Source organism: Lepisma saccharinum, chromosome 29 (assembly GCF_977018435.1).
Source record: "Lepisma saccharinum chromosome 29, izLepSacc3.1, whole genome shotgun sequence".
Taxonomy (NCBI): domain Eukaryota; kingdom Metazoa; phylum Arthropoda; class Insecta; order Zygentoma; family Lepismatidae; genus Lepisma; species Lepisma saccharinum.
Window position 1 is genome coordinate 10,746,933 of NC_139257.1, and position 12,990 is coordinate 10,759,922.

Here is a 12,990-nt window from a genome sequence, read left to right on the forward strand (position 1 = left end):
TAAACCCAAAAAATCAACTTTCTCTGTTATTGGTTCCCGAAATAGTCTCTCTGTCTGATAAATCCAAACGAGATAAGCATCGAACTAGACACATCTATAATCCCTTATTCAACAGAGGTGAAAATCTAGGCGTCATTTTGATTGAACACGTTAACTGGGATATTCATGTTCAAGAATACATTTTAAAAATCTTATGCTGTGCAAAGATCGCTGTACAACTCTAAAGAATGCCTAAACACAGAGATTAAAATGAAACTAATACAATAACTGATATTTCCAATACTGGACTACTGCGACGTAATTTACGAACCAAATCTATCCACTCAAAAGAAAACCAAAATTCATGTTTTTGTTTTGTGTACCATATAAGAAAATATGATCATATCCTCCCAACCTTATACGCAAACAAAATGTTGAAGATGGCCAGATGCCGTAAAATTACATCTGTGTTGTTTTATTCATAATCTTTAACAGACCAAAACACCTAAAAACCTATGCCAGAAATTAAAATTCAGAAGGGAAAAACATGATTACAAAACATGGGGAAAATCAAAACTTGAGCTTCCAAAGCAAGACACTAGTGCCTTTCGAATCATCATTTACATATTCAGCTGCAAGCGTGGAATGAACTTCCTCCTTCCATGACGTCCCTCACTAATAACAACAACTTCAAAGACAAACTAAAAACTATATTGTTAAATGAGCAATATCAGAGCAATATCTGTGTTCCAGCACTCATGAATAATAGCTCTCATTTCTGAAACAACTTCCGAAAAACAAGTATTTCCATTTTCATTTTGCTTGTTTACTTTCCCCCTTACATGTTGCCAACTCTTGACAATATATTGTCTTTTCTCGTATATTAAGAACATTTATATATTTTTACATAATATTAATTTCTATTAGTCTTAACTATATCACACCAAGCACAATTATTTCAATTAATTTGTGTGTTTGTTTTCAATCCTTTTCTTTTGAGTGTGTAGACGAGCCTTTGTTCTCAATTTTGTATTTGTTCTTCTTGTGTCTTCTTTGTTTGCTTCTCACTCCTTTGTTTTAGTTTTTTGTTTATTATTGCACAAACATTTAGTATGTAGAATCTATTTAATAGGTGTATGTATCCATTGGTATTCTTTTTATGTTGTAGAACAACCGCAGGCTGAACCTCGCCCTTTAATAAAGGAAAATTGAAACTGAAAATGATTAGCCAAAAGTGGAAGAAATATGATGTAAAATAAATAAATAAAACCAACAGTAAGTGTTCAATCGACACCTATCCCCATACACAAGAAGCAATTCTGATAATGACTAATTATTCAAGTAGAGGAAATTTTGAAGAAGTATGATCAAAATAATATGGAACTCAGTTTTATAAATGTGAAAACACTTCATGCACCCACCTTTCTGTCCCTGGCGATGGAAATTCATCTTCAATTGTGAGTTCACTCTTCACATCTTCAGGCTCTACATTAACATTGTCACTCTCATCACTTTTGCATGCAACAGCACCAAACTGTGCAACATCATCACTCGTATCCAAATATTTACTATCCTCCTGTAAAAGTTCATTCATCCCAGCACCAGGGTTCAAGTATATGTGAAAGGAAACATCCCCTTGCTCTTCGACTTTCATTTGTTCCAACTTTGGTTCAGATTTAATAACTGACGATGATGATGCTGGCTGCCAAGTGTTTTCAGTTGACTCTTCATTTGGTTCACGCTTGATTGAACGACTCATGAGGTCAGGTTCTACCTTCAGGAGGTTGGGCAAAGAGTGATCGTGAAACTCCATCTTGTGTTGATGAGGGTGAGGCACTTGCAATCTGAAAATACATTTTACACACAAACATCAGATGGTGCTCAAATAGAAGACAAATACAAACTTGGAGGCTCTGGGAATGGAAGAATGAGGAATCACTGAAAGTTTCATTGGCTACAAAAATGAAGCTAGACAAGTTAGAGACAAAATAATATTGTTCCGTGTCACCATCATGGAAGGACTAAACGTGCCAAGTTTAATGTACAGGATGTATCAGAAGTCCCTACCACCCTTTGTAAAATCCGCAGTGGTGTGTTTTCATGGAATTTGATATGGGCGATACAAAAGAGGCCTAGGAGGACACCTTGTGGAGTATGCCACAGGGACGGCCATCTTGAATTCAACTTTTTTATTTAAAATGATAGGTGGGTCATGTGATACATGACCATAGGCTAGAATTTCGTCAGGATGTAAAATCTGAAATCAGATTTCATGTAACTTCATTTGGTGAAAAATTATTGGCAACTGAAAGTGATGTTTACCTGTATGTTGCAGGTGCTGAACCATGCCATTAACAACTGAGGAACGCATCCCAGTGTGAGGTGGGAGAAGTGCCCGTGCAGTGGCTGCCAATTTCAACCTGTGTCATCCAGAATGTCACACTGTGTCACATGTTGCAGTGGCACAGTTATTAACCAAATTCGAGGAGACTGGCATGGACTTGGATAGACTGCATAGTAGACGACCTCAGACAGACACAGATGAAGCAACAGCTACGGCAGTGCTGGCCTCCTTCTCGATGTCACCACAGCAAAGCACACGTCATATAGCAATGCAATGTGTATGAGTCACAGTTCAGTATACAGGGACCTACAGAGGCACAAGTGGCATCCGTATAAGGTGCAAATGCAGCAACACCTCTCTGAGGACAACCCAGATTGCCATGCGCAGTTTTGCGAGTGGGCTATCGGACAATTACGGCTAAATCCAAATGTCGCTATGCAGATACTCCATTCCAACGAAGAGAACGTCTACGTAAATGGCGAGGTGAATAGGCAAAACATGCACTATTGGTCCCATGACAAACCCGTATGGACAGATCCCTCCAAAATGACCCGTACAGGCAAAATTATGGTGTGGGCAGCATGTGCAGAACAAGGATAATCGGTCATTTTTTCATTCAAGGAAATTTAAATGCAGAACGATTCCTGGGGATGCTACATATCAAATTCCATAAAAATATATCACTGCGAATTGTACAAGGGGTGGTGAGGGACTTCTGATACTCCCTGTACATTAAACTTGGCACATTTAGTCCTTCCATGAAACTTTCAGTGATTCCTCATTCTTCCATTCCCAGAGCCTCCAAGTTTGAACTGCATTGTCTTAAAAAAATAATTATATCTCCCTTATAAATTACTCAATCTTTTTGAAACTTTACAACAATGTTAACCAAGCAATAAGGATTTCACAAAAATATATGACAGCGTATCACATTCATATTTTAGTGTACGAATAAATTGATGAAAGATTATTATCTCATTACTTGCACTGAAAACGAGGTTTACTAAAATATGAATTATCATTGAAAGGGAAAGGTGCAACATCATAAGTAATTTTAAGATGAACTTGGATACATGATCAACTTACCCAGAAATAAAATAGATATCTCTTTAATTCCTTCTGAAAATATGAATCTAAGAATCTAGCTTCAAAATATATCAAAAAAATAATTTGAATAGTGTTTTCATGGATGCGTGAAAGGTGAGACAATAGGGGAAATCACTGGAAAATAAACGTCAACCTAAAATAATGTATTCCACACATTTAATTTTATTTGTCATGGTCATTTGTTATATTGCTATACGGATATTGCAGGGAAGTCATAACTTCACATTGAGGGAGTGTTTCTTTCATAGGATGACACCATCATGGAGGAACATGTCTTGTCTACCCCTTCCCCCTTCCCTACAAAAAATCCTGCAGACATCTTTGAATATTTTGTTCTCAGTAATAATTTGATTGAAAGCATACTCATATTATTACTTGTATTAGTTTATTGACATTTATTAGGGAAAAGGCCCATTTTGAAAAGTAATTTAATGGTACTATAACTTTTCTAGACATGAAATGAATCGGCATATTTTCAATGAAATCTTGCAGAGTTGTAGAAATGTGCCACTTCAGAGTCAACAGATACATTTTTTTCTTTGTTGAAAAGTTTTGATTTTCTTCTTCTTTTCTTAAGTTTTACTATTGGGAGGGATAATGTACAAATTTCACTTTCCACTAAAAGTCAAGGTCTGTTGACCACTCTTTCCCCCTACTCTTGAAGATCTGGTCATAAGAGGGCTTTTAATATCTTCTACATTTACAACCTTAGCAGGGTTTCTGTGTACCTACTATTTCCAACATTGCAAAGAATGCAATTGCTCTTGATTTTAAGAGGAAAATGCATATTGAAGAGCATGGCAACACAACTTACAAAAAATACATGAATGTAATTGTGGACAGAAAACAATATAAGTAGGGGAGACCGGGAGGAGTTGCCCATAAGGGTTGAGTTGACAAAGTGTTTCTTATTCCTACTAGATGAGAGTTGGCAACATTGCAGGTTACTGTGAATATGTGTCATCTCTAGTACCAACTCACAACTAAGAAGTTGAGCGTCTTGTTCACGAAGTTCCTAGTGCATGAGAAATAACATCAATTCTTACTTGCGAAGTATATTTTCTCAAGTCCATATTCTTTCTCATATGCTTAAGCACATAGATTATGGTAAGGCTATCCAGAAGACTATGGTATATTGTACCGATATTCAGATACTTTGTTAAACTGCAATGTTTAGCAGAAATGTGACCAGAAAGTCCAATATGGCGATCGGGGTGAGTAGAGAATAGGAAGGAAGGGGCTAGTTGACAATAATGTAGGCCTATTGAGAAAATAGATCTTCAATTAATTGTTTCATCAAAAGCATCTAACATAGGCACATTATTTGTAATAATATATATTAGATTAGGGTTATAGGAGAGTATATTGCATTTGTATTTGTGATATAACAATAAAAATAAACTCTGGATAAAAAATTCAGGCAAAACTTTTCTAAACTTTTTTCATAAAAGTTTGGAACATTTATGTTTCATGTTATACTGTTCATTTGAAAACATTTTTGTAATCCGTAATTTTTAAGGCTGTACATTGTTTCAAATAAAATATTCCAAACCATCTATGGGGTAGAATTACACATATTGTCAACTGACCCCACACATATAAGGGGTGAATTGACAATACTGACACGCTTCGAAAAAAGAAGCAATAACTTTACAACTTTTAGCACCATGGTGTAATAAAAATTCAGTAGTCAAGGAAACTACAGGTATTGCTTGTAGCATTTCATCAGTAGCAGATAGTAATTTTTTAAGAATTGCAGAAATTTAAGAATAAAAATATGCTCAACTCACCCCGGTCTCTCCTAAGCAACACATCAATTTATCCATGGTTAATGCCAGAAAAACTGGAAAAAGAGCAGCTATAGAGCCATTGTATATGCTTCATGGTATTTCTCCATTTACTTTCTTGGATCCTGCAGTTCAAATATCGAAATCGGAATATAAAACGGTTAGGTGGTGTGTGATGAGTTTACCCAATTTTTCTTCCCACACTATGGCCTCTTAATGCTAAGCATTATCTATCAACTGCCCTTGCAGGTGTCTTCTAGAGATAATTCTAACTCAAAATGTAACTCTGCATGGAGAATAGGAAGAAACCCTTAGACAAGGTTTGAAAGCTGAAGTCTGATGTTCAAAATTGAGATTGTTAAATTATTTTTTCCTGATAAATTATTAAGAATAAAATCAACTGATTAAGATATACGCAATTTATAATACTGAAGAAGCAGTTATGAAGGTTGGATGTAAAAATGAGGACAGGTCATGTAATGGATGTATTCAAGTTATACCTCCGTCATGGTAAAAGGGAAAAAAAATGTGTTTTTTAATAAAAATTGAAAATGTACTCATCAAATGTCATCTTCACGATTCATTCCAACTAGGAAAACAAGAAAAACAATTATTGGTACTAGAAAATAAAACCAAGTAGCCTTCTACTTCCAAAAATGCATTGGTGAGTACATTACACAGGTTTGTGGCACCAAGTTCCGATTGCTTAAATCCAAATTTATCATAGTGCACAGGTATTTTTTACATGGTTTGATTTCTAATTATGTCCATTGACACATACTTCAGTGTGTTAGGTTTAGAGCTCTTAGCATTTAAATAACACGCTGTATGGTTTAAACAACTGGTCACGTATCTACCATAAAAATATCTATATCGCATAAAAAATCCACGAAAACTAGTGTCCTAGTCAACTAGAAACCAAGAACGTCTTCTCAAGCTATATTTTAAATCTTTAAATTTAAAATTTCTCCGGTAACTAATAATTAGTAAAGCTTTTGAGAGTGCTAATAAGTTTCCCCAAGCTTCGAAATTACTCTCCCAATCTTTTCCAGTATTCTAATTGTCTTTGTAATATTCCGACAATACTCGATAAATCATTGAACATTTGGAACCGTTACCGATTTGCTTAGAATGCCACAGAGGTTCTATATTTTCCTCAATTTTTAAAAACACTAAACACAATTCAATAGTCAAATTTACAGCTGCTTTGATTCACTATTCTTATGTCAAATTTTGCCAGAATTAATGCTTCCTGCATCTCCAAACCAACACTTTACGATCTGTAACCTTTAATCATTAGTTGGTAAATATGTGATAACGGCCGGAGACATTTCACTCATTTATTTCCTTAATTTTACCACTGGTACTTACCTATTTTGCCTTGCGGAACATTCTTTAAGGTGAAGTTATGCCTTTTTCCATAAAATACTGTCAACTTTTCATATTACGATTGATTATTTGTCTTACTTGTTCCACTTCTGTAATAGACAATATGGCGTGCACTCGTAATGGATCATCGCGCGTCATGACGCGCCACCTTGTGTTTTGTCGATTTTCAGTGCGCAAGTAGTGTTTCAAACCTTCATGACGGAAAATTACGTACTATTCAGATTTTTTTTCTTCATGTTTACCTCCACAAACCATGCACGTTAGCCACAAAAACCATCCACGGGTAGCCCCACAAACCAGTGACGTTAGCCCCAAAATCCATCCGTGGGTAGCCCCACAAACCATTGACGTTAGCCCCAAAAACCATCCACGGATAGCCCCACAAACCATTCACACAAGGTTAGGTTAGGCCTGTTAGGTTAGGTTCCATTAGCACTCATTTCACCCCTAAATTCATTGAAAAAAGAAAGCACGGTGAACATACTTAAAAATAGACATTTTCGTAAAAAGAAGGCACGTTTGGAAACACTGCAGAGATCGCGTGACTTTCAACGCTCTCGCCATCTGCACGCACACAATGGAAACAGCGGCATAATGTGGCAGGCAATGCCAATTTCTTACGTAAAAAGTGATTAATTCTTGTTCGACAGAATTAAACAACGAAGTTTTACCTTCAAGAACGTCCAGAATGCTAAAGAAACTCATTTCAGTGAGCACTTTCTCTTGTAAATTTGAAGAAATCCATCCGGGCGATACCGCATATTTACCCATTAGTTAACATCCCTTTGCATATTTTCGATTATCATCAATCATAAGGCCTTCGTTTTTCATTCTCTCTAAAACCATTATTGGTAAAATTTTCAAAGCCGGGAAACGTCTCTAACCCGTTTATTCTGTAATTGTTGATATTCGCACGTACCTATTCTGCATTGCGAAATATTGTTTAACAAGGGATTTAGCTTTTTTTAATGAAAATAATTTGCATTTTCGAGATATCGAGTAATTAAACTTCCTTTTTTTTCCCCTTCCGTAGGTATTTTTTGGTGAAAATGAATGCTAATGGAACCTAACCTAACCTTAGGTATACCACATCTCCATCCATGATGGGTCGTGGGGCTATCGTCAATTTTTTAGGCTAATGTCAATGTTTTTTGGGGTAACCCGTGGATTGTTTTTTGGGCTAACGTCAATGGTTTGTGAGGCTACCCGTGGATGGTTGATGTTAGCCCCGAAAACCATGCACGGGTAGCCCCACTAACCATTGATGTTAGCCCCAAAAACCATCCACGGGCAGCCCCAAAAACAATTGACTTTAGCCCCACGAACCATCACGGGGATGAGGTATGCCTACGAGGTTAGGCTAGGCCTGTTAGGTTCCATTAGCACTCGCATACAAACATGAATTAACGTTGAAATAACTTGACCGATGAGAGAGAGCACTTACGAAAGTACTCCTGTAAATTATTACTCTATTCTGGAATACATGCTAATATTACTTACAATTAGTGACACAGTTAATATTTTTCTTCGAATATCTCTTTAGTCCTTCCTCTTCATCAGCTTGAATTTTTTAAACCTGCCTTCTTTAGTGTCTCCATTATGTACAGTAATTTCTCCCACTATGTTGGCATTGCATTGTTAATAATGGAGTTCTTTTTGCATGCCAAGATTAGACAAAAAAAACAGTGACAAAAACACTTTTTCAGCTTTGTGGGTAAATATGCGATAACGCCCGGACACCTTTCACTCATTTATTTCCTTAATTTTACCACTGGTACTTACCTATTTTGTTTTGTGGAACATTCTTTTGGTGAAGTTATGCCTTTTTCCATAAAATACTGTCAACTTTTCATATTATGATTGATTATTTGTTTTACTTGTTCCCCTTCTGTAATAGACAATATGGCGTGCACTCATAATGGATCATCGTGCGTCATGATGCGCCAGCTGTGTTTTGTCGATTTTCAGTGCGCAGGCAGTGTTTTAAACCTTGCTAATGGAACCTAACCTAACAGGCCTAACCTAACCTCATGTGAATGGGTTGTGGGGTTTTTCGAGAAACGTGCAGGTTTTTTTTTTCAAGAAACGCGAGGTTTTTTGTCGAGAAACGCGAGGTTTTTTGTCGAGAAACGCACGTTTTTTATCGAGAAAATGGCATGCCATGGATGTGACTTTAGGTTATTATCGGGCGTAGAAGATCCCTTGGATTATTGTATAAGGAATTCAACAAACTAAATCCCTAGGCGAGGAAAAATTTCCTGGAGGAGAAAATCGAGAAAAACCGAGTTGTCCGGATATGCGTGATTTTACGTACTGAGGACATTTTTCAATGATGAAGCACATATTTAGGGGTGAAATGAGTGCTAATGGAACCTAACCTAACAGGCCTAACCTAACCTCGTAGGCATACCTCATCCCCGTGAATGGTTATTGACAGAAAGTGTATAAAAAAAAACAAAAAAAAACTGACTTGCCCTATGGACGCCGGTTGTCTGCTAGAACGGTTTTGCGTGATTGAACGTACTGAGGACATTTTTCGATGATGAAGCACATATTTAGGGGTGAAATGAGTGCTAACGGAACCTAACCTAACAGGCCTAACCTAACCTCATAGGCATACTTTGTTCCCGTGAATGATTAATGACAGAAAGTGTAAAAAAAAACTTACTTACTCTACGGATGCCGGAGCGCCGGCTGCGGGCAAGAAGGATGTGTCATGGAATAAATACGTGAAAGATGCTGTGAGGGTAAGTTAATCTCTTATTTTTTACTAACGTAACCTAAACAAACCAAACCTAACCTGGCTAACTTTGCATGTTTCGTGACTTGAAAGTATAATTAAAAAAAAACAATAATTCGCGGAACATAGGAATTTTCATGCACAATAGAGTTGGAAACACTGATATTCGAAAACAAAAGAAGCGTTGTTATTCGCAAAGCAAGCGATATCGCACCGTGAAGTGCTTTCTGTAGCATTCAGGAAAATGGCTTATTTTAGCAGAAAATGTGTTTGTTTTCGTGCAAAAACATAATGACACCTTCGACTATGTTCAGCAATATATAATTGGTAAGTACTAACCACGAGAAACACAAAATATCCGATTTAAATGTGTCTCCGATCCATGAAACTCTTAATTAAATAATAAATTTCCAGTGTATTTATCCTAATAGAACCAAACCTAACCTGAAGTCAAAACACAAGGTACCCTGACGGGCTCCGGTACCCATTTCTACACCCTCGATTTTTCGCACATTTCAAATATTCTCGTTACAAAAATTAGTTCTTCATAATAAACGATGTTTCTAAATAGCGCGGAAAGTAATTTTTTAGATCTACGTGCTACGAAACTTACGTTTTTATGAAATTAAAATCCTTGCGTAACGTCAAAAAGGTTTTTCAGAACTTTATGATGGGGAATGATGCATTCATGTCACAGGCGCAAGTCGGAAGATTTCAGATCATCTATTTATCTCACAGGCACACGTCTGATTTTCTTCTTTTTCTTTTTATGATTGACTTGTGCAATAGGAACATTTGCGATTGCGATATATTATTTGTGTGATATATTCGCCGATTGGACATTTCAGACATACCATTTCATTTATGCGACTTCAGAAATTAAAAATAATATTTTTTTTTTTAGGCAACTGCATGCCGTAAAGGGGAGGGTTGTTTTTTCTAAATGACTTGTGGGATGGGATAATTTGCGACTTCTAATTTTTATGATGGGAAGGGAGTGGAGGTTGGTATTCTGTGGAAAAGGACAACAAGGACTTTCAACCGCTTTCAACGTAGGAGTTACTTCATTTTTGGACTTACAAATTGAACTTCGACCCACAATTTAATACCTGGCCTTGATAAAAAGAGGTAATTTACCTTCTTTGGTTTAATTTTAGCCTTCATTTTTTGTATCTTCATGTGTCAATGCGGAAAACAGTGAGAAATAGTGTTGTGGGCAGGTGACTTCGGCCAATTTCTAACATGCCTTTAAAAGGGACTCTATAGATAAAGGCGGGTAGCCGGAGCGTAGCGTAGCCGAGCGGAGGCGGTGCCGCGGTAACGTAAGGGGGCGGTAAGTCAATTACCCCAGGGGCGGAGCCGGGAACCGGTGGGAAATTTTGACTCGACAATTGCAAACGACAAAATCGCAACTTTAAACGGCTGTACAGTATGTCTATTTTTTAACTATGTTCGCCGCGCTTTCTTTTTTCGATGAATTTAGGGGTGAAATGAGTGCTAATGGAACCTAACCTAACGTTGTGTGAATGGTTTGCGGGGCTAGACGTGGATGGTTTTTGGGGCTAACGTCAATGGTTTGTGGGGCTACCCATGGATGGATTTTGGGGCTAACGTCAATGGTTTGTGGGGCTACCCGTGGATGGTTTTTGGGGCTAACGTGCATGGTTTGTGGAGGTAAACATGAAAAAAAGAATCGAAATAGTACGTAATTTTCCGTCATGAAGGTTTGAAACACTGCTTGCACACTGAAAATCGACAAAACACAAGCTGGCGCGTCATGACGTGCCATGATCCATTACGAGTGCACGCCATATTGTCTATTACAGAAGTGGAACAAGTAAGACAAATAATCAATCATAATATGAAAAGTTGACAGTAGTTTATGGAAAAAGGCATAACTTCACCTTAAAGAATGTTCCGCAAGGCAAAATAGGTAAGTACCAGTGGTAAAATTAAGGAAATAAATGAGTGAAAGGTGTCCGGGCGTTATCGCATATTTAGTACATTGGCATTACTTCTGTATGTTGAATGTAGGTAGGCTCTTCCAACTTTAATGGGGAGACCAGAGAAGGGTAACACTTTACTATACCTGAGACAGATTTCTTCAAATTTACAGGAGAAAGTACTTACGCAAATCATTTTCTGTAGGGTTGTTCATGTTCGGGAATGTAGTTTTGATCCATTTTAATTCAAATGCATGTGCTTTTCTACGTAAATCTATTTCCGATGCGCTATTGCTGCTGCCGCCATTTGCTTTCTGCATGAGAGCACAATGTTCCATGTGTTTGATGACGTAAACACCGTAGTCGGTGTTTCAACCCTCGCCTTCTTTTCGCTATAATATGATATGCCGTTGTCCGTATATGCTAAATTGAATGAAGGGAGTGCTAATGGAACCTAACCCAACAGGCCTAACCTAACCTAGTAGGCATACCTCGTCCCTGTGATGGTTCGTGGGGCTATCGTGAATTTTTGTGCTAATGTCAATTGTTTTTGGGGCTAAATGTGGATGGTTTTTGGGGCTAACGTCAATGGTTTAATAATTACTCTTTATGTCGAAAATTGAACTTTTTTCGTGAAAAAAATATCGTGAAGTGTTTTTAATTTTTTTTTTAAATTTAGGTATTTTTCGGTGAACAAGGATACGACACTGCATGCACACTCCACATCGACAAAACACTGGCACAATGCGCGATGAACAGGTAAGCTATCGCAATATTGTGTGGAAATAAGGAAGAACAATAAGTACTCGTAAATGTAAGAAATATGCATTATTTTTGTTAGAAATTCATTATTTCACCTAAATAAATGTTCCCGAATGCAGAATAGTACGTTAGCAATGTAAAAAAGTGTGAAATAAATAATTGACAGGTGTCTCAGGTATAGTAAAGTAGTACCCAGAGAAGTAAGGGTAAGACGGTAACAGTTTCATACATTGGAGACACATTTCTTCAATTTTACACAAGTAACTACTTACAGAAATGGGTTTCTAATGTTTACAACGTTCGTCGAGGTATTTTCTTTCATCGTGGAATATATTTGAACAGGAAATCATGTATTTTTCAAGAGAAATATCTCTGACGCACAATTGTAATTGCTTTCATTTGCTTGCCCTACGACAACCAGATGCTGCGTTCGTTTGATGACATAAGCCTCTGTCAGGGTTTTAAACTCCTTTTTTTTTTTACTATGCTTGCCTAATGTAACCTAACTTTATTGGAAATGGTTTGTGGTGCTATCCGTGAATGGTTCTTGGGGTTATCGGTCAGCTACCGTGCATAATGGTTCGTGGGGCTATCCGTGAATGGTTTGTGGGGCTATCCGTCAGATACCCGTGCATAATGTATAATTTCCACCGGTGACAAACACGATAATAGTTATTTTTCGGTGAAGAAGGTTGAAACACTGCATACCCACAACTTGAGTCAAGATGTGCCCGCCATATTGTGTGTTCCGGAAGCGAAGAAAGGAATAATAAAGAAAGCACTCAGAATGTGAAAATTGTGTTTGTTTTCATGTAAAAAGCATAATGGCACCTCGAACTATGTTCCTCAATACAGAGTTGGTAAGTACGAACCATGCAAAACACAAAATATGCGATTTTAATGTGTCTCCGATCTATGAAACTGTTACCGGGTAAGACT

The 12,990-nt window shown here is 37.2% G+C and overlaps 2 protein-coding genes across 2 annotated transcripts in view; one reads left to right on the forward strand and one right to left on the reverse strand.

Annotated features, from left to right (window-relative positions):
- Nucleotides 1–12,990, reverse strand: part of LOC145981385 (uncharacterized) — a 446,659-nt gene that overhangs the window by 59,421 nt on the left and 374,248 nt on the right. The window contains exon 3 of the mRNA XM_083114623.1: nucleotides 1,401–1,823. Coding sequence (XP_082970749.1) covers nucleotides 1,401–1,823 — 423 coding nt within the window. The remainder of the gene's footprint in view (nucleotides 1–1,400; nucleotides 1,824–12,990) is intronic.
- LOC145981579 (uncharacterized) overlaps nucleotides 10,397–12,990 on the forward strand; it is a 36,999-nt gene continuing 34,405 nt past the window's right edge. The window contains exons 1-2 of the mRNA XM_083114929.1: nucleotides 10,397–10,474; nucleotides 11,969–12,048. Coding sequence (XP_082971055.1) covers nucleotides 12,001–12,048 — 48 coding nt within the window. The 5' untranslated portion in view covers nucleotides 10,397–10,474; nucleotides 11,969–12,000. The remainder of the gene's footprint in view (nucleotides 10,475–11,968; nucleotides 12,049–12,990) is intronic.